Source organism: Takifugu rubripes, chromosome 17, assembly GCF_901000725.2.
Source record: "Takifugu rubripes chromosome 17, fTakRub1.2, whole genome shotgun sequence".
Classification (NCBI taxonomy): domain Eukaryota; kingdom Metazoa; phylum Chordata; class Actinopteri; order Tetraodontiformes; family Tetraodontidae; genus Takifugu; species Takifugu rubripes.
The window spans coordinates 5,130,849-5,150,874 of NC_042301.1; the positions used below are offsets into that span (position 1 = coordinate 5,130,849).

Sequence of the window (20,026 nt, forward strand, 5' to 3'; positions counted from 1 at the left end):
CGATGCTTCATGCAATGTTAAGCTTTCTCATCCTGGACAAGTACCTCATCCACCTGTCCCAGTAAGCTGTGTAGGTGGTGCCGCTCTAAGAAAAACTGGCAGGAAACAGCCAAAGACTGTCAACATTAAGGAGGCTTTGTTGGACAGGCAGTATGGGCCTAGAACATCTATCTATCTATCTATCTGTCTGTCTGTCATTGTGACAGTTTATAAATTAATCAAGACCAAGAAGGGGGGATTTGGGCATTTGTAATCCAATTTCAATTTCTCTTTATAGAGTACTTCTATTAAATTCTTGTAAAATGGAGAAGTATGTGTAATGCTCACACAGAGCAATGAAACTCAAGTTATCATAGTTGCAATTCTGACTTCTGCTAACAGTACTCACTTCACAGAAATCCTGCTGAATGTGACCAAACCATGAGCTTCAGTGTCAAACTGTCAAATGAGTCCAGTCTATTACCTTAAACACGTTGCAGTGTGGTCAAATTTTCTGTCACTTCAGTTACAAATAGACATAAAACTGCAAACACAACTTAGCTGGGGAGGGGGGAAATCAAGGCTCTGATTCATCTACTTACAAAGAAGGAATATTTGAATAGCAGGTTACAATTACAGGTTACAATTTACATATGTGTGCAGCGCAAGATTAGCAAATCAAGTTGGTCGCAGAGGATGAATAAATCGCGCATCGGAACAAAACACTCAAAACATTGGAGCCGCGTTTGTGCGCAATCAATCCACAAGCTCTCAACGCTCTTTGGGGAGAAGTTTTGCGTGATCGATGCGTTATCAGTCAGCCAGCGCTGCCGTGCGGCCTTGTAAGCAGAAGAGCAGTCATTCACTTCCAGGTGCAGGCTGCTGCGGTCCAGTCACATTTCAACACGAACTGCTTTCGGCCTGATAAATGCGCATGCGCACTTCCGCTGACCCCTCTCTGCTTTCTACGTGCTTGTGCCACGTTAGTAGCGGTAGACACAAAATACCAGCTACTCTCCCAAACCTTCACCAAGGGGGTAAAAAAGACCCAAAACAAAGCTCAGCCTATCTCTCCGGTTATCCACTGCCTACATTTTCCGCAACTATGATGAAGTTCCTGCTCCTCTGTACGCTGGTTGTGGCCAGCCGGGCTGAAATCGCCGAAGAAGATGACGTTCTGGTGCTGAAGAAAAGTAACTTCGACGAGGCTCTCAAAGCTCATCCTAACATTCTGGTTGAATTCTGTGAGTAAAACTTTATCGTACTCCCCCGGCTAATGTTACCTTCCTAGATTCGCCACGGCTACCTAGCTAAATTCAGCCTGATATCGTGTTAGCGGTAAACTTTGTCACTTGCCACAAGTTGCCGCATTTACTAGCTAACTTACCGCTGGTGCACCACTTTAGCACCCGGGGGTGAATCTTCTTTAAATTACCTCCCCATTCACGAGTTTTTAGTTAAAAGCGTCCAAAACATGGATTGACCATTGTTTGGATTTATTGCTACGTTATTTCCTATTAGAATTGACGAGCTAGCGACGAGTATCATCATGGGCATTCGTCAAATCAGCCTACATAACATGGTAAAATGTATAAAGTAACAATATCCAGCACAACTACGCGCATGACTAGTACTAACTTCTCAGGGACTCATTTTAAATGGTTCATTGCGAGCCATATATTTCGGGGAGGAAACGATTCCAAGTTGGTACAAAGTAGCTGGCTTATAACGGCGCATCATTTCTCAAAAATCCGCCATTACGTGCACGATCAAGATATTGCTGCAATAACCCAAACTAAAGCGGCCAAGTCTCCAGAAACAAGCGGGTATCTTATCAGTCGTCTGTGGTTACGTTTCGATTCTCTGATTTGGTTTCAACTTGAGTGTTGAGCGTGACGTTATCGCCCATTTTTCCTGTTTTCACTGTTCTAGAGTCAGATTTTTGACCCGGTCACATCAAATCAGTGGAGCCCTTGTGCTGGCCATGGGGAGCCCTCTCCAATGAGCTCAAAATGGGAGGGATGGAAGCTGGGTTTGCCTGCAGATTCCTCCATGGGGCGGGATCTTGTTTCATTTGTAGAGCTAGGTTGACGTGTACTTTGCAGAAGTTCAACTGTGCTGTTGATATTGACCGGTACAAGGAAGTCGTGTCCTCTGTCAACAGTGTGAGCTGATGCAACGCGCTTTGACTTGACGTGTCAGTTGTGGTTTATCTTTGAACCTTCGGTGGTTCGTATGATCACTCGGCTTTATTGCAAAGCGATGGTGTGGGATGCAGGCGTTAAGTGCTTAAACAAACTGTCCGCACACACAATCCAAACTAGGCTATTAACCTGAAATTAGACGTTTGACACGATGAAAAGTGCATAATGTGAAATTAGCTCTGCCACAAATGCTTAAATGCTCCCTAGGCACTGATGTCTTTGCTCGCACCCTGCAGATGCCCCATGGTGTGGTCACTGCAACGCCCTGGCTCCCCAGTACGCAAAGGCTGCTGCCACGCTAAAGGAAGAGGGTTCTGAAGTGCGCCTGGCAAAGGTGGACGCCACAGAGGAGACGGACCTAGCCCAAGAGTTTGGAGTCCGAGGATACCCCACCATCAAATTTTTCAAAGGAGGAGATAAAGATTCTCCAAAAGAGTACTCTGGTAAGTATTGTTATTAGTACCAGTGGTAATGTTGTTATTGTCCCTTCTTGTTGTTCTTAAATCACCCTTTTGTGGTGTGTTCTTTTCTTTCTCCCCCCCGCTGCGACATAAATGTATTTTCTCCACATGTGTAATTGCCATTGCACAGCTTATAAGCATCATAGATGAGAGAAATCACCTCCTGCCTCTATGAAAGGACCCTTGCATTTCTGTTCCGCGGTAATATGATCACTGACAGGAAATCAGCCAGTCAGCTAAATGTGGGTTGGACCTTTTCGGCCCATTCCAGCCAGTCACACTCTGCGTGTGTGTAGAGCAATGTGCAGTTCCTCACGTAGCCTCCTGTCTCAATTTTGGCAGCTTGTGTCGACAAAATTATCCTGTGCTGGAAGTCAGGACTCCATTCTGGTGTCTCTTGTGCTCCTCGCACACTTAATAGTAGTGCAACACCCTTGTTGTCTTCTTTATGTTGAATGTCGCAGCGTCACACCAAGACAAATTCCTAGCTTGTGTAATACTGTGTATTACATGAACAATGGCAATAAATCTGATTCAATTCAATGCCTCATCTGAAATTGCTACTTGGTTGCATCAGATGTTCAGACAACCAGCTCAAGTAAACATATGTGTTTGTATAGCACCACAATCTGGCTCTAATGCTTTTATTTTTTAATGTTTGCTTAAGGGAAAACTATTTAGGGAGGTTTTTTTTCTTAATGCCCTTGCGATCAAAGAGGGTAGGTTCTGAAACCAACAGCATCTTCATTTTGTCATCCCACACTTTGATTTTGATGTCTTTGTTGGCCTTTTACAGCCTGTTTACGCAGGGGGAGATAAGCTCTTGTTTTATTGTCTTGCAGCTGGCAGACAGGCAGAGGACATCGTCAGTTGGCTGAAGAAGCGCACAGGCCCCGCTGTCGCCAGCCTGACAGGCGTGACTGAAGCCGAGTCTCTGATTGCCGACAATGAGGTGGCCGTCATCGGATTCTTCAAGGTGCGTTTACATTTTAGCCCCCCCTTTTTGTGACTTTTGTCGCGCTTTAAAGGCTCGTTCTACATTGTGATGCGTGAGGTTGCCTTTATTAAAAGCACTGTCGTGTGTCTCTAGGATGGTAGCTCTGCTGATGCAAAGGCATTTGAAAAAGCAGCCGAAGCCATTGATGAAATTCCCTTTGCCATGACCTCGGACGACGCAGTTTTCTCAAAGTTCGAGGTGTCCACGGACGGTGTTGTCCTCTTCAAGAAGGTGACCACTTTCATTCAAAATTTCATTGGCCTGTCCTGTAATCATGTCAGTGAAGGCGTTAAGATGTTTCTTTATTGTATTGCTATTGTATTTATTGGTGATGAGCCTCTAGTGGTATGAAAAGTTAGTCCACTGTGATGTCTGGAATTGAGAATGATGGCTTTTCCTCACCTTGGTGCACCCTGCTATGTCAGTGTTTACAGACAGGAGGATTCCCTTCTCTTTATGTTAGATGTTTGTAACCTGATGCTGCTGACATCACAGTATCTGCTCTCTCTTGCTAATCTTGGCCCAGTTGGGTTGGCCCAACAGCTCAGCCCAACCGGTAAATGACCCGGGTTTGTTTATCTGCTGCTCATTGGCTGCAGACAGTTGGAGGGTCCTGGGTGTAGCCCAACTTGGCCGTTTTTAAAAAGAAAAATGATTCCGACTGCTTCCAACTCACTGAAATTTAGAAAAGATGAGTATATTATAACCCATTCAGGAGTTGCTTTGTCAATTTGAATGGGATTTTTCTCTTTAAATACATAAAACAAACATTACCATGCATTTGGATGCTAACCAATTAAGAATAATCAGTAATATGAGCATTTAAAGATCAGCTCTGTTTTTTATTATTATAAAGTTTGGGTATAACCTTACTGTTGTTGACATGTTTACTCTGATACAAGATACCCCCACCATTTACACCTCACGCCTCTCTGTGCATGTGGCCAAGTTCATAAAAAAACAGCTGGAGTCTCTATAAAAACCCACTTGGGTTACTGGCTCACTGGTCACCTTCTGGTTTGGCAGTGTCACACTGGTAATTCCTGTGTTCATAAACCAGTGACAGGATTATTTTGTTTGTGTTTTTCGTATTTGTGACCAAATGGTTTATGTGTTCCAGTTTGATGAAGGTCGCAACACTTTTGATGGCGAGGTGACCAAAGAGAACCTCCTGAATTTTGTCAAGTCCAACCAGCTGCCTCTTGTCATCGAGTTCACCGAGCAGGTAACAGCTGGGTTCACACGTGATCGGCGTGCGTCTATAATAAGACCGCTCCAGTCCTTCCATGATCCTTATGCAATCTCTTATTTACATGCAGACTGCTCCTAAAATCTTTGGTGGTGAAATCAAGTCCCACATCCTCATGTTCCTGCCTAAAGCTGCTTCAGATTTCCAAGACAAAATGGACCAGTTTAAGAAAGCTGCCGAAGGGTTTAAGGGTCAGGTAGGTCTAATTCACCCCTTACGTCCTTGTTTTAAGCACACAGCTGGAGAGCGTTTTCAGGTATATGAAAATCTGTTTGTCTGGCCTTTCCAGATCCTCTTCATATTCATTGACAGTGATATTGAGGACAACCAGCGCATCCTTGAGTTCTTTGGCCTGAAGAAAGAGGAGTGTCCAGCCATCCGCCTGATTACTCTGGAGGATGAGATGACCAAGTACAAGCCTGAGAGTGATGCCATCACCACCGAGGGCATCATTGAGTTCTGCACGAAGTTCGTAGAGGGCAAACTCAAGGTGAGAGAGGGCCCGGTTGTCTAGAAGGGTCCCTTAATTTAAGCTCTGATGGCTAACATCGAATGATCTATGCAACATGGATAGTGGAATAAGGTCAATCTTTATGTCTTTTCTTCCTTTTTTACCTTGTAGGCCCACCTCATGAGCCAGGACATCCCTGAAGACTGGGACAAAACCCCTGTTAAGGTTTTGGTTGGCAAAAATTTCGAAGAAGTTGTCTTTGATCCCTCAAAGAACGTCTTTGTGGAATTCTGTAAGTGTTGAAATGACTTTGGACCTAAAAAAGTCTAAAATACAAAGAACTCCACTATCTTTCAGTCATCAGGGATTATCGCTGGAAGTTATCAATAGCCTTTTTCTGTAATGATGCAGTTTCAGACACCCGAATGAGTCGTTTTCTTAATTTCAACCCAGAACTTACCTCTGTTTACTGTCTCAGATGCACCTTGGTGTGGACATTGCAAACAGCTGACTCCCATCTGGGAGAAGCTCGGTGAGAAGTACAAAGACAGCGCTGACACCATTGTGGCCAAGATGGACTCCACAGCCAATGAGATCGAAGCGGTTAAGGTCCACAGCTTCCCCACACTCAAATTCTTCCCTGCAGGAGATGAGCATAAGGTGAGTGTTACTTTAAAGGCTGACGAACACCATCATATGTGTTTTTGCATTAAATCTTGGGAGAACTGCAACACAATCCAATAATATCCTCCCCAGCTCACCAACCTGTTAACTTGTGAATAATGGTTCTCTGGATCTTGCGCCACTGCCTCCAAAGTATCATTTATGACTCTCGGTTTAGCAGTTTGGACCGTGTGCAGAAGCCTAAGCTCGCTGGCCTTTGCACATTTGCAGGCGTTTGATTCTTTTGAATTCCAAGTTGATGACCTCATTCATATTTAAAGTGTGCTCAGTCGGCCGCTGCCCTTCTCAGGAGCCTCCTTTTTTTAAAGTTGGCCCGCGCGCTCACGTGCCAGCTGTCTCAAACGGCCAACATATGCTGCGTACATATTGTAGCGCGTCTGAAAGTCCGGTATGTGGTCATACTGGAAAGAAGCGTGCAGAAGGGTCGGAGAGCCACAGTTTCTGGGTCAGCTTGAACTAAATTTCGGTCGTGTCGGTTTAATAAACAACCAGTAAATTGGCATAGTCACTGATACTCAAATGGTGCCAGCAGCGAGCTGGCGAAATTCCCTCTGAAAGTGGGAAAAGGAAGCGTCAGCGGACATCTGCAGTGCCCCAATGCTTAGTGCTGCTTATTCCTCTGGTAAAAATGCTGTCGGTGACGAGTATGATGACTGATCAACAGGTGATCGACTACAATGGGGAAAGAACGCTGGAAGGCTTTACCAAGTTCCTGGAGAGCGGCGGTAAAGAGGGCGGTGCCCCTGCAGGGGACGATGAGGACGACCCGGAGGCAGATGTAAGATCACCTCAGCTCTTTGGGACATTTCTGCTTTTTATATCCACAATTTTCATGTTTAAAAAGAAGCCCTTTAAAAATACTTTTACTGGCACAATCACCACAAAATCATCCAATAGCTGTGTGCACATTTGTGCATCTACTGTCATGTGAGCTGCACGAGGATACCGTTATATTGTAATAAGGTTTAACTGTCTTAGAAGCTGTACTACAGAGCTAAATTAGTGATTCAAAATGGTACAATAAAAGGCAGAAGCACAGTAAAAGGTCACTTTTACACATTCTTGGCATCATGTTTGTAGCCAAAATGGCTTCACTTGAGGAGGTAACATTAGAACTGACCCACTTTTCACCTCTTATACCTTTTATGCGTGCAAGCGCTCTGCTGCTTTGGCCGAGCACATTTACACTGTCATATTGCCAGCCCGGCCCCCTCCTCAAAATTCTAATTGCATGGCGGTTAAATGCTCTTCTTCTTCCAAAGCTGTCTGCAGCTGTTGGAGCCCTTCACTGAGCTTTGCCCGGAGCCTCAGGATGAGAGCAGCACGTGCATCCCCTGTGTCGGTAACTCCGGCACCACCTGCCATCAGACTAGACATTAAGGAATGTTTTTCTAAATGCAGGGAGGCGATGGCACATTCTGCTGAAAGCGGAGAGTATTTTAGATTGTGCGCAGGTTGGAACCGACGCAGGAGACTCGGTTGACTGGCGTTGAAATGAAGTTTACCGATCGGAAGTGGCGCCAACGGCATCGGCTCATGCAGGCAGAGCCAGCACCAATTGCGATGAGGCATTTGTACAGAGAGGTTTATGAGACATAAGATAGGTGGAAGGTCACTGGCGGGCTACGGCCATGTTCGGCGCCAGCCAGTCTGTCTTTAACCATCCCAATCCGAGAAGGCTAACCTTGGATACAACATAATCATCTAGCATGTTTGTCCCTTCAGCACAGCTTTGTCTGAGAATGGAAAACAAGATATGCTACAAAGCTCTGACGCTACTTCAGGACACTAAATAAGCGTGTTTGTGAGCGTGAGGGTCAGTCTATCGGTTATTTAAGGCCAGACTAGCTTTGACTTTTCCCATTTCAAACGCTAATGTAAACCAACTTGGAAGATCACAGAACTAAACTGCTCATTTCTGCTCATTTCTTCACTCTGCAGGATTTACAGGACATTGAGGACGACACCGATGGTGAAGACGATGACGGACACGACGAATTGTAGGAGGTGGAAAAGTGAGGAGAGGAGTTCTGCCCCAGTCCTTCAGTACCAGTCACCATAACCACCCTCACTTCATACTTGCCCTTAGCTGCCACTCAGCCCTACATCTTCTGTCTACATCGGTGTCTTTGCATCTGGAGGGGGGGGGACTTTGGAAGAGCACATCACCTTCCTGGGAGACCTTGATGCCTTCTCTGCAGAGCTCCTTGTCAGCTGTTTGCCTTTATATTTGAAACCTGCTGGTAAAAAAAAAAATTAAAACAAATGGAAATGAGATCTTGATTTAAAAAATGTGCAGAGGAATTTACCCCCGTTCCTAACTCGCTATTGTTCAGAGAGTGGCTGTGAGCTAATTGGGTGTTGTAAACTGTAGCTGCCAATGTTTCGCTTCCCCCCCCCCCCCCTAAATTGTAGTAATACAGAGGACCAGAGTGGTGGTTTTGTAAGGACTGAGCTCTCAGGGGACAAGGGGCTATCAAACTGATTTTTTTATATACAAATAACTGTATTGTCACTAAAATGACCCAAACTCATTCTCAAATGTAGCACAAAGCCCACCACACAGTGAAGTCTGCTTTATCATGATCATCATTCCCAAATTTTGACAACTCACTGATTTTAGCATCACTACATTTTTCTAAACGAAACAAAAACCAGCTTTGGGGAAATCCTATTTTATTTAATTGCTTTCATTATGATTTTTTTTTCTTAATGTAGGAATTTGTAATTCCTTTTTTTTTTTTTATGACGTACCAGCATGGCTAGCTGGTGCACGGTTGGTTGTCGGGTACACTTGGAAATGAGATGATTCTTGTTCTGATAGGTCGCACTGTATTCATGCCTCATCAGAGATCCATTGCAGTCACGAAAGCAAACACATTTGTGCAGGTCTTGCTGTCCTGAGAGATGAGATTTGTTTTTTGAGTTATTTTTTTCCCCCCTCTTTCTTGGGGAGAGAAAGGTTGCACAGCCCCACCTCGTTTGTATCGTGTCCCCCCCCCTGCCTTTTGTTTGACTGTACCCAACACTGTTGTTTTCACTGTGGGGCGTGTGTGCAAATGATGTAAAAGTTTGACTGGTTTCTCATATCTGGTCAACAAATGGGGATGTGAATGGAAGGGTGGAGGGGTTGGGTAGAACAAGGTGGTGTGTTGTCATCTGTACAGTCATGTTTTGGGGTAGGGGGACTTAACACAGCATTCCATCATAGCCAAATTGATGTGGAAAATGTAATTGGTGGCCAATAAACTTCTAAAAGAAAATGTTGTCTTTCTTTGGGGGGGGCAAAACTTTTAATGCACGTGCTTCTAAAGGAAGAATGCTTTGCATCACTGTAGTCGAGTCTTAAACACCCGAGTTCTAGGCAGTAGTGGACATATTTCACCTTCAATCCTGTATTAACTATGATCTTTTAAGGTTTTGTGATGATTCTGTCAATATTATAGCAATGATTTTTGGTTTGCTTATCTCAATTTTCCCCAAAAAAGGCCCAAATTAAAATCGGCAAACGTCACTCGTCCTTCCTCAAAATGGGCAGCGTTCCTCTTAAAGAGGGGGAAGGTAACATTTAGCCTTATTAGTAATCCAGATGGACTGACGATGGAGGTAGAAGCCTTTCTTGGCTCTTTATGTCAGCGCGGTAACTACAGCAGTAAACCGCCTGTATCCTGTTCGGTGTTTTCTAGAATCCTCCCCCTCCTCACGCGTCTTGGTGTCACCTCTCGCTTTAAGTGTCAAGCATCCCAGCATGTCCAGGCAGAGTTTACTGGCTGTCATGTCTGGGGCAGTGAACTCCATTTGAGACTTGTGACAAACAAGGGATGTGACTAGAGGGTTACTCATCTTCCACACTGTGGTGTGGTGACCAAAAATAGCCCCCCAGAGAGTATAAAGAGGATCGGGGGAGGCCCGACCTTTAGAAGAACCTCCACAGAAGAGACCACACGCCAGCCCGATCTTCCTGGTGGACAAAGAAGCTGCTTCGAGTCCTGAAGCCACAGAGAAATCATTGCGTGGATTAAACCTTTCATTTCAAGAACGACAATCAAACTCGACAGGATGAAGTATTATCAGTGCCCCGTCTCCCAGGCGATGCGGATCCAGAGTTACTCCCGGGACTGCGACGCCCCATCCAGCTGCAAGCGCTCCACCTCTCCCAAGTCAGCCCGCAGCGTGCACTTCCCCAATGACGTCGTCTTCCAGGACTATGTGAAACACGGGGAGCTGGAGAGGATCGAACCTTTCATCCGAGCCAGAAGAGTCAGCCTGGACACCATCTACCTCTCCGGTGAGGGAAGCGGTCGCCGCCAGGCTGCCTTGCTCATCAACCCACAAGCGTTGCTGTTGTGAAATAACCTTTTCTGCGCCTGTATGTAGGTATGGCCGCTATACATGAGGCCGTCCTGTCCGGGAACCTGGAGTGCGTCAAGCTGCTGGTCCACCATGGAGCAGATATTCACCAGAGGGACGAGGAGGGATGGACCCCGCTGCACATGGCCTGCAGCGATGGCTTCCCACATATTGCACGGTGAGTCCCTCATTAGAAATGCTGTTATTTAGGTGTAAAATAACACCAGAAGATAATGTCATTTATGCTGTAGTAAGGTAAATTCTACGCAGCATATAGATTGCCTTATAATATAGACATACTTTATCAAATAAAGCACTTCTGGAGGCTGAGGAATGTTTATCATACTTAACATTTTATCTCGTTTTTCCAGCTACCTCCTGTCACTGGGCGCAGACCCTGAATTAAAGAACGACTGTGGCGAGAAGCCTGCTGACCTCATTGATCCGGACAACAAGGAGCTGCTGGTGCTTTTCGGGCTGCTGGCAGTCAACGACTGAGAGCCTCCGTCTCGGGAAGTCCAGAATGCTACCCCGTAGCCTCCTGACAGCTCATGCAGGGAAAGGGAAAGGGCCCGGTGGACCAGTCTCCTGGTTTTAGGAGCGGCTTCAGCACCGTGGAAGTGTGATCGAAGCAGGGCTGACAGAGAGCCCCTTTCAGCCTCCTTCAAGTGGGCTGGCTTGGAGAGGACAGTGGTTTCCTCTCGGAACTGCAGATCTTTGCGTATTTAGTGACATTCAAGTCTTGAATGTGTTAGTCAGGCTTAAGGCTGTTGTAGAACACTAGTGTTACTGCTCTGTGGGATCACTACAGCATAGAGACGGTTGCCTTTTTATTCATCTGAAGGATCTTTTCAATCTTTCAAACAGGAAACTCTACTTTGTTGGACCTATATATCTATATATTTTTTAAATAAAGTTTATGGAAACCAATGTCATGAGTCCTTTCTTAATCCTCTAATATTCCAGGCAAATAAAAAGTTACACAAAGTGGCATCACTTCCTCAGAAAGGAGGAATTCACAGGCACGCTGGCAAAAAGGCAAACAAAAGACAAAGCAAGGCTTTGTTTTAAATTCAAACATGTATTGAAGCCATCAACAGTGCGATTTCAAAGTCGCCCAACAAAAAGATATACAAAAACGGAATAATTTACCAGGGATGTTAAACAACTATGCTCCACTCTCTCACTCCTTAAACTTCCATTCCTGTCTGCACATGGGGCATTGCTGCTGCACTTGCTGCGAGTTCAGCCATTTCAAGATGCAGTGCATGTGAAAGCAGTGGGAGCACTGACCCCAGACCAGCGGGCAGTCGTCTCCAGGCACTTTACCTGCAAAAGAAAGCACCAGATTACAATTCGCCCACAGAATTCTAGCACTAAAGGGAAACTAACTAAAGAATAATGAGCCACGTTTGATTTAAATCATGGCAATTTGACTTTTGCACTCACAATAAACCTGAAAGCAAAATGTCCACTTTAGTAAGAGGAAAAATAACTATTAGTGCCTGTAAAAATCATGCTTTCCACAGCTGATATCTGGTTATGTGTTTACAGATGTACTATGCATATATCTACCCCTGCTGACGTATAGGAGCGCCGGTTACAAGGCTAACTAGATTACTCACAGTCTGGACAACAGCCATTGAAGGGCATCCTGCAGATTCCACAGTTTTCATCATTGGCCACCCAGGTCCAAGAGGCCACTCCGTTCCAATGTCGGATCTTAACCTTCATCCCCTGGAAGGAATAAGAATAACTGGTTAGGAGCCACTGCAGCTTCCACTCTGGCAATTGTTTGATATTTTCGATAAACATGAGATATCTTACTGAATATAGTCAAAGGCAATCTTTGAGTAGCCGGCAGCAGTTAAATTACAGTATGTATTTGAGAATTACGGCTTTTTTATACATTGTTTGGTTGCAGATATGCGAGGAACACTTCCTACTTTTTCTTCTTCTTTCTTCCAACTTTAGTAGGCGCGCGGGTCATTGAGCTGCAAACGTCTGCCCCCTAGAGGTCAGGGTGAATAAATGAATCCTGCCATTATCTCAAGTTGCTGTCACAAGAATGTCATTCTTTATATACATTATACATAGAAATTACACCGAATAACCTTATTTTAATGTTTTAGTACACATAAAAGAGTAACATAATTGTGGTTGATAACATATTTAAGACTGAAAAGCACTGAACAGGATCTGTATTGACAAAAGGGTATCGTAAGAAAATAACATGGGCATTCATGCCATTTTTCTTATGACTGAATGCAGCAGGAAGCTCATTAATGGGGAGTATTAATTCAGAATGGAAGCACAGGATGGAACATTAGGCCGAGTGACGCAAACAGGGCTTTCACCAATGTTCCGTCCATTTGGATGAGGTCATGTTATTGTGATGAAATAGAATTTTAATGAGGAGAGAGTCCGACAGTGAAAAGAGATGATTTTATACATGTGGTACCGTAATAAGTAAAATCTCAAAGCAGTTGCCATGCCAATGTTAATTTAAAAGGCCTCTGGAGTCCTTGGAAATAGGACATTGAATTACATTAAACTTATACAATAAATTATGATTTTTATGGATAAGTGGTATTTTTATTTATTGGGCACGTGTAGAGCATATTAGAACAGGTGATAAATAAGTCAGTTTAAGTACATGTACATCATACTTTAATAGAACTATAGATGATTATGAAGTATTTTTGAAGTATACCGGTAAGTTAATTCAGATTTGTGTTCTTATAGCACACATCAATTCAGCTGTAAATGTGTGTTTGGCACAGCGAATATCACCGTTGCTATTACATATTATTACATATTAACTATCATTAGCTTACATGTATCCCCAATTTATTTGGATTTTTAATAAAATCAGGTGAGATTTTATGACAAAAACAGTAGTAACATGCATTAGCACAATATATAAAACTTTAAAATATTAAAAAATGTATTAAAAATCAAACTAAAAGAGATTGGTACCAGTCAAATCATCCTGTTTTTTTATTTATTTTAGGAACCATTTTGCTCTTTTTATCTATGTTATTTGCCATTTCTGCACAGGACTTAGTGACAATTGCTTGAACTCTAACAGATTTAATTTGTCCTTACAGGAGCCTCTGACGCACATCCTTCAAGGGTGAAACGGCTCAACGGAGTGTGTTATCAGGCTAGTTCAAGCTATCAGTGGGGATTATTGCCCAGGCTGCTGAGCTCATGACATCGTTAACAGAGATGAGTTTTTACCTCGTAGAAACAAAACTGATTCACTCTCACGTGTCAAGTGTGAACGGCAGGCCTCAACATGACCCCACAGCTGATTTTCTACAAGAAGATTTAAACAATCAGCGTCTCCGTTATTGCTGTGGCGGTTGGGACAGTTTTATGTGCAGCTACTTCCTTAATGCTCTTTCTGTGTTTGTGACTCTGTTTAAGAAGTAAGAGACGTATTTAATTAGTCAAAATGCTCTAAAAGGCCCAGTTAAAGTGAGATCCAGTCTTTTCTGGAACAAAAATGCAGATATTTATCCTAAATGTCAAAAGCGTTCATCCCTTTTTTGATTATTTGTGTTTACAGGGGTTGTAACTCTTGATCTAATGAGAATAGAATTAATTTACAGATTTATTATAGGGTCAACACTCATCAGCACTGATTAGCGCTCAGAGGAGAGGATGGATCAGCAGATGGACTTTGGTCCTCCACATATGAGGTCGTCACTGTATCGGGTTCAAAGTTCGGCCGCGCCGTCGCTCTGTTTGCTGCCTGTTTGCTGACTCCTCTCAGTCTTGGAACGGTCCTCAGCGAGCCGCAGGATGACCCGCTGGGCCCTCGTTGCTCCTCTGCTGCTGCTCTCGCTCCTCTTCAACCACAGAGCCGCCGGACAAGCGTCCGAGGAGCCCACAGCTGTTCCAGGCCAAGCTCCCGATGGTCCCCCGGCCGAAGACGAGGCGGACGAATGGGGACTCAACTCAATCAGGGGGGGGTTGGAGTCAGTCGGTGGCTACTTTGACTCAGTCCTGGAGCTGATGGGCGGCCGTGATGGAGTGTGTCAGCACCGCTGTCGCTACGGTGGGTCTCTAGATGAGAAACGTTCTATTTCTGCCTTTATGATGTCCAGTTTGGTGACAAATGTAAGATTTTCCTGCATTACTTGGCCCAACAGGACGTGGATTTGGTTTTTATCTTTACTGGAGCGTTCTGCTGCAGAACGTCAGGGCTTCTGTGACCTCCTCCCGTGGAGGTCGCAGTCCATTTTCAGGCTCCCAGCACCAGACCTGGTTCATACATGAATCAGAAGTGACCTTTGTGTCTCAAACACATCGGTCGGCATCCAGGACCCTGCTTTGTTGGGAAATTGCGCAATATGACCCATATCTGATGTTATGCTTTCCGCAGGGAGCGCTCCTCTTCCTCGGCCTGGCTACCAGATGCCAGAGCCTAACGGATGTAGCTCGTACTTGTTCGGTCTGCCTGTTCCAGAGGGGGTACGTTAGATTGAAGAAAGCTCCCAGGAGAGTTATTTTACCTGTTCTGAGGGTGTTTTTGCTATCTGCCAGATGGACATGGGAATCCCTGCCATGACAAAGTGCTGCAACCAACTGGACATGTGTTACGACACCTGCGGCTCCAACAAGTACCGCTGCGATTCCAAGTTCCGCTGGTGCCTCCACAGCATCTGTTCCGACCTCAAGAAAAGTCTCGGCTTTGTTTCGAAAGTCGAAGGTCAGTGAACTTTGAACCTTTTCATTGTTTCACCATGAGAAAGGAAACGATTTCCTTCCCGCTACTAAATGGTTCAATTGGCAGAGAATGACACCTTAAGGAGGATTTTGGAATGATTCATGATTTTTTTTGTTGGATTAAAAAAACATCTAAATTGGGATGTAAACGCTGTTCTGTTGTGTCTGTCTTTGTGTTTTGTTCCCAGCGTGTGAAACAGTGGCAGACACGTTGTTCAACACAGTGTGGACCCTGGGCTGCAGACCCTACATGAACAGCCAGAGAGCAGCATGTTTCTGCCAAGGGGAGGAAAAAGATGAACTTTAAAGAACTGTTTTCAATCTCTTTCCTATTTATAACGGCAACATTCAACACAGGAAACGATGGTGTTCAACGTTACGGTGAAAACTACTGTTAACATTAAAAGGATAATTTATTTGGAAGTTCTGGTTTTGTTCTTCTCCATTTTTTTTGTTTCCGTCCCACACGTTTGTCTGATTGATTGATTTGAAAATAAAGAAGAAACAGGACTTTTGCTTCTAACGTTAGTTGTCATTTTAATGTGAAAATCCAGGATTTTGCTGGAATAGTGTGCTAATGTTAGCATCGAAGTCCCTTAATCAGGCATCGAGTTTCTGCTCAAAAGATGAGACTTTATAAAGGTAAAAAGACTCCGAAAGTCATCATATTTATGTAAATATATACGCTCCTTTACACAGCTGCAAAGCACAGTCCATTTCAACAAACAACACATAAACTACAGGTGAACACGAGGTTTAAAGATGGGATTCACAGGCTCCATCACAGCTTCATGACCAGATCTGCGGGAGACAAAAGGGAAAAGGCAGCGGTTAAATTGTTTAAACTTCCATCCACCGTAGACCCTTTAATAAAAGGACTGGGTGTGTTTCACTGTTGGAACCTTCATCAGCCTGAGAGGTCAGGAAGCTGACGGGTTGGATCAACGCTTGTTTCGCCTTCCTGTTAAATGCTTCAAGCTGGAACAAATAAAAACAAACACGGAAAAAAGTGAGCTTTCAAAATGCCCGAGGAGACCCCAAACCTGCAAATGTACGTTTGAACGCATCAACTTTTTATTAAGTATTATTTGCCGCCTTAACGATATAATAAAACCCCGATCAGAAATGATGATCGCTGTGTACCGCTGAGTGATTCATGCATAAAGGAATTACTGTTCCAGTGAATGTCCAGGTGGTAAAATGGAAAAGTTCACAAACCGTTTTCCTCAGGTTAGCCTTTATTTCCTCCTCAGTTAGCTGATGTTTGCTCTTCTCTGAGTTCTTGGCTTTGGGGTTCTGAACCACAGAGGCGCTGTTGTGACACTGGTGAAAGGGGAATAACGCTGAGTGATTTAGGCATAACGGAAATACTGTTCCAGTGAATGTCCAGGTGAGAAAAAGGAAATGATCACAAACCGTTTTCATCAGGTTAGCCTTTATTTCCTCCTCAGTTAGTTTTCTCTTCTCTGAGTTCTTGGCTTTGGGGTTCTGACCCACAGAGGCGCCGTTGTGACACTGGTGAAAGGGGAATAACGCTGAGTGATTTAGGCATAACGGAAATACTGTTCCAGTGAATGTCCAGGTGAGAAAAAGGAAATGATCACAAACCGTTTTCATCAGGTTAGCCTTTATTTCCTCCTCAGTTAGCTGATTTTTGCTCTTCTCTGAGTTCTTGGCGTTGGGGTTCTGACCCACCGACGCGCTGTTGTGACACTGGTGAAAGGGGAATCAACTTTTTGTAAGTATTATTTGCCACCTTAACGATATAATAAAACCCCGATCAGAAATGATGATCGCTGTGTACCGCTGAGTGATTTATGCATAAAGGAATTACTGTTCCAGTGAATGTCCAGGTGATAAAATGGAAATGATCACAAACCGTTTTCCCCAGGTTAGCCTTTATTTCCTCCTTAGGTAGCTGATTTTTGCTCTTCTCTGAGTTCTTGGCGTTGGGGTTCTGACCCACCGACGCGCCGTTGTGACACTGGTGAAAGGGGAATCAACTTTTTGTAAGTATTATTTGCCACCTTAACGATATAATAAAACCCCGATCAGAAATGATGATCGCTGTGTACCGCTGAGTGATTTATGCATAAAGGAATTACTGTTCCAGTGAATGTCCAGGTGGTAAAATGGAAATGTTCACAAACCGTTTTCCCCAGGTTAGCCTTTATTTCCTCCTTAGGTAGCTGATTTTTGCTCTTCTCTGAGTTCTTGGCGTTGGGGTTCTGACCCACCGACGCGCCGTTGTGACACTGGTGAAAGGGGAATAAGAGTATAAAAGAGGGCCTGGACGTGTTTCTCCACAGTTTAAACCAAAACTCCTGGTCTGCGTGGAGATGCCAACAGGATCTATCTAAGAATGGCTTTTGATCAGTGAAAAAAGAGGAAACCTTTCCCACCTGATCGACCCGTCCCTCCTCCTTGGGGGCTGGCTGCTGCTCCACGGCCGGCTCTTTCTTTTCAGCATTATCCACCACCTTTACCTCTGTTCGTTTCCACCACCAGGCAAGCTTCTTCTTTTTCTTTTTTGACCTTTTTCGCCATTTACTCATTTTCATTTGGGGGGTGGGCAGACACTGCTGGTGTAGCGGAGGTGCCATTTGCCATTGGTCAGGAAAACTTCTTGGATGTTCCACAAAATTTACAGGAAAATTATGACACTGATTCTGTGCGTAAGGGAGGCTGCTGGGATAAAAGGAGGGATGCGTGGCAACCTGTGAATATGTCCAGTAAGAACTCGTATTATGATAAGAACTGGTGCTGTACGCGCTGTACTGGGAGTACTGAGACATAGTGTAATCTGGCAATGGGCTGAGAGAATAACTGGGATTGGGAGGAGGCCACGCCTGGGCTTCTGCACATGACTGCTGTTGATCTTCATTGCTGGTCTTCAGTCTTTTTTCTGTGCCCGGGTTGTTTTCGAGGCCCGTCAGGTTCTCGCCGCTTCTCGCCGGCGACCCGTTGCTCCTGCGTTTGGAGACGTTGCTGCGGGAGCTTCCGCTGTAAGAGGAGCTGGAACTTCTGCTCCTAGAGGAGGAGCAGGAACACGATGACGAAGAAGAGCCCCGGTTTGACCTCGGGGACCCCTTCGGGTGTCTGTCCGGTTGCCGTCTGCCCTGGGCTATCGCGTTGTCCGTTTTCTTGCCGTACAGCCTCTCCTGGGTCCGGTTTGCTAGTTGGCTCATCTCCTCCTTTTCCAGTTGCAAGCCCAGACTTTTTAAGATGTTCTGAAGCTGCTCGTGTTGCTGATCGTGCTTTATTTTTTCTTCATCTTCCTTGTTGTTCCTCATTGGTGATGTCCTAAAGCTAAAAGGGGAAAGTGCCTCCTCTTTCTTTTCATCCTCATCAGGGATTGGGCTACTCTGAGATCTTTCTTGGCTGCGTGGATCAGTGCTGCTTTCTTCCTGTCCACTGGGTTCTCCCAGTGAGTTCCCATCATTAGAATATGGTCTCTCTCTAAAGGACATATCTGTCACCTCATTTTGCTGGATATTATGGCGCTTATCATCCAAACAAAGGTCTTCGGAGTCAGCGTTGACAATTTTCCTCAGCAAATCCACATCTACTCCTTTGTTGAGAACATTGAGGAAACACTGAAAACCCTGATCAACGCTGTTCTCGGCCAGTGAAGAAGCGGCGCGTTGAGGAGGAGGAGGCGGCGGCGGCTGTGAGGCATGAGAGGAAAAATAGAGAAGCACAAAAAAAAAAAGTAGAGAGCACAATATAAGCAAAAGTTCCCTTCTAATGAAATAATACTTTAAGCGTGAATTAGATTGAAGATAAAAACATTAAAATATTCCACAAACCTGTGTAATAGATGGTGAAACACACGGGTGACGCCTCCTGTGCGTCATGAGCATCTTCACTCTGCTCTTTAGTGGATGATCTTCCAGTTGCTTATCACCTTTACTCGGGTCGGATGACTTTATCCTGCTGCGAAAATGGCTCTGAACAGTAAGAAACCAAAGTTAACATTCTGGAAACCACACTCGCCCTGCAAACTGGACCATCTAGACAAAGGAAATGGGCTCATTAATGAATAATAGTGGCTGAATCAAAAGCTCACCTGTGACAGAAAGCCGTTTGATTGCCGTTGCTGTAAAATTGCGTTCACCCTCTCTTTCAGAGACGTCCCGGTGCGTCTGCACGGCTGCTCATCGGGGGCTCCAAGTGATGGCTCCAACACTGTTTTACAGGCTGGAGAAGCTTCCCTGCACATTTTCCTCTCCTCTATTCCTCTTAGCTCTTTCAGCTTCCTGGTCAACTCTTGATCTTCTGGATCTGTGTCTGGAACATGGACAGTGTCTGCTCTGTAGTGGCAGGACGTCTGATGTGTCCCATGTGTCCCAGAAGGATTCTCCATCCTGCCTCTATCATTCTTCTGGTAGGTGTTCATAGTGGTTTGCCATTTTCGAACAGAGTCTTCCCAATCAAGAGAGTTCATCATTTTCCTGCCTTTTTGCTTTCCTTCTGTAAAATAGAAACATCGTGGAGATATAACTCTGCAATGGCTAAAGCTTTACAGTATAACAGAGGGAAATATAATAAAACAATGTCCATGTCACAGCACAACATTAGCTTGGAAGCTAACTATTTACTTACTATGCTACATGTGCCCGAATGGACGCTTCCCGGGTCTTTATGATATTTTGCAGTTTTCACTTCTGGGGCTGTGACACTTGAGAGTTTAATCGGATCAGGTTCTAAAAACACTTGCAGAAAAATAACATTCGATTATTCTGAGGACTTCGACGATTTGCTTTCTGCTGTCATAAAATAGATCAGCGCCCCCAGCTGGAGGGATGACCGATACTACACCTTGATATTTAAATACACAATAATAAAATAATTCCTCTTGTGCAAGCATTTGTCTGGCGACAAAGTCGGCCTGAATGTGTCACAACTTCCTAA

The 20,026-nt window shown here is 44.6% G+C and overlaps 5 protein-coding genes across 17 annotated transcripts; 3 read left to right on the forward strand and 2 right to left on the reverse strand.

Moving 5' to 3' along the window:
- The first annotated feature begins 915 nt into the window (after positions 1-915).
- p4hb (prolyl 4-hydroxylase, beta polypeptide) lies at positions 916-9,288 on the forward strand. Its single transcript, XM_003972125.3, has 11 exons — positions 916-1,223; positions 2,420-2,626; positions 3,487-3,620; positions 3,735-3,872; positions 4,762-4,866; positions 4,961-5,086; positions 5,180-5,380; positions 5,513-5,633; positions 5,820-6,001; positions 6,690-6,803; positions 7,967-9,288. Exons 1-11 carry the CDS (start codon positions 1,085-1,087, stop codon positions 8,027-8,029), a joined length of 1,530 nt encoding a protein of 509 aa, XP_003972174.3. The 5' UTR covers positions 916-1,084; the 3' UTR covers positions 8,030-9,288.
- Positions 9,289-9,919: 631 nt separating this feature from the next.
- Positions 9,920-11,305, forward strand: ppp1r27b (protein phosphatase 1, regulatory subunit 27b). The gene is made up of 3 exons (XM_003972136.3): positions 9,920-10,313; positions 10,403-10,553; positions 10,747-11,305. The coding sequence occupies exons 1-3, from the start codon at positions 10,085-10,087 to the stop codon at positions 10,871-10,873; spliced, it is 507 nt and encodes a 168-aa protein (XP_003972185.2). The 5' UTR covers positions 9,920-10,084; the 3' UTR covers positions 10,874-11,305.
- A 130-nt stretch (positions 11,306-11,435) lies between these two features.
- anapc11 (APC11 anaphase promoting complex subunit 11 homolog (yeast)) lies at positions 11,436-12,364 on the reverse strand. Its single transcript, XM_003972126.3, has 3 exons — positions 12,203-12,364; positions 12,001-12,112; positions 11,436-11,704 (listed from the first exon to the last, which is right to left on the reverse strand). Exons 2-3 carry the CDS (start codon positions 12,107-12,109, stop codon positions 11,559-11,561), a joined length of 255 nt encoding a protein of 84 aa, XP_003972175.1. The 5' UTR covers positions 12,110-12,112; positions 12,203-12,364; the 3' UTR covers positions 11,436-11,558.
- Positions 12,365-14,124: 1,760 nt separating this feature from the next.
- LOC101076669 (group XIIB secretory phospholipase A2-like protein) lies at positions 14,125-15,539 on the forward strand. Its single transcript, XM_003972127.3, has 4 exons — positions 14,125-14,441; positions 14,769-14,857; positions 14,930-15,095; positions 15,301-15,539. The coding sequence occupies exons 1-4, from the start codon at positions 14,186-14,188 to the stop codon at positions 15,417-15,419; spliced, it is 630 nt and encodes a 209-aa protein (XP_003972176.2). The 5' UTR covers positions 14,125-14,185; the 3' UTR covers positions 15,420-15,539.
- Positions 15,540-15,632: 93 nt separating this feature from the next.
- LOC105417649 (zinc finger protein 318-like) lies at positions 15,633-19,929 on the reverse strand. 13 transcript variants are annotated; one of them, XM_029851403.1, is made up of 11 exons: positions 19,718-19,927; positions 19,182-19,585; positions 18,922-19,062; positions 17,515-18,780; positions 17,263-17,367; positions 16,992-17,096; positions 16,721-16,825; positions 16,529-16,627; positions 16,331-16,435; positions 16,015-16,090; positions 15,633-15,913 (listed from the first exon to the last, which is right to left on the reverse strand). In XM_029851403.1, the coding sequence occupies exons 2-11, from the start codon at positions 19,560-19,562 to the stop codon at positions 15,894-15,896; spliced, it is 2,403 nt and encodes an 800-aa protein (XP_029707263.1). In that variant the 5' UTR covers positions 19,563-19,585; positions 19,718-19,927; the 3' UTR covers positions 15,633-15,893. The 13 variants fall into 13 exon arrangements, with proteins under 13 accessions (XP_029707263.1, XP_029707262.1, XP_029707264.1 ...); XM_029851402.1 differs by having other exon boundaries at positions 15,633-16,090; positions 16,331-16,408; positions 19,718-19,929; XM_029851404.1 differs by having other exon boundaries at positions 15,633-16,090; positions 16,331-16,408; positions 16,529-16,600; positions 19,718-19,928.
- Between the last annotated feature and the right edge of the window lie 97 nt (positions 19,930-20,026).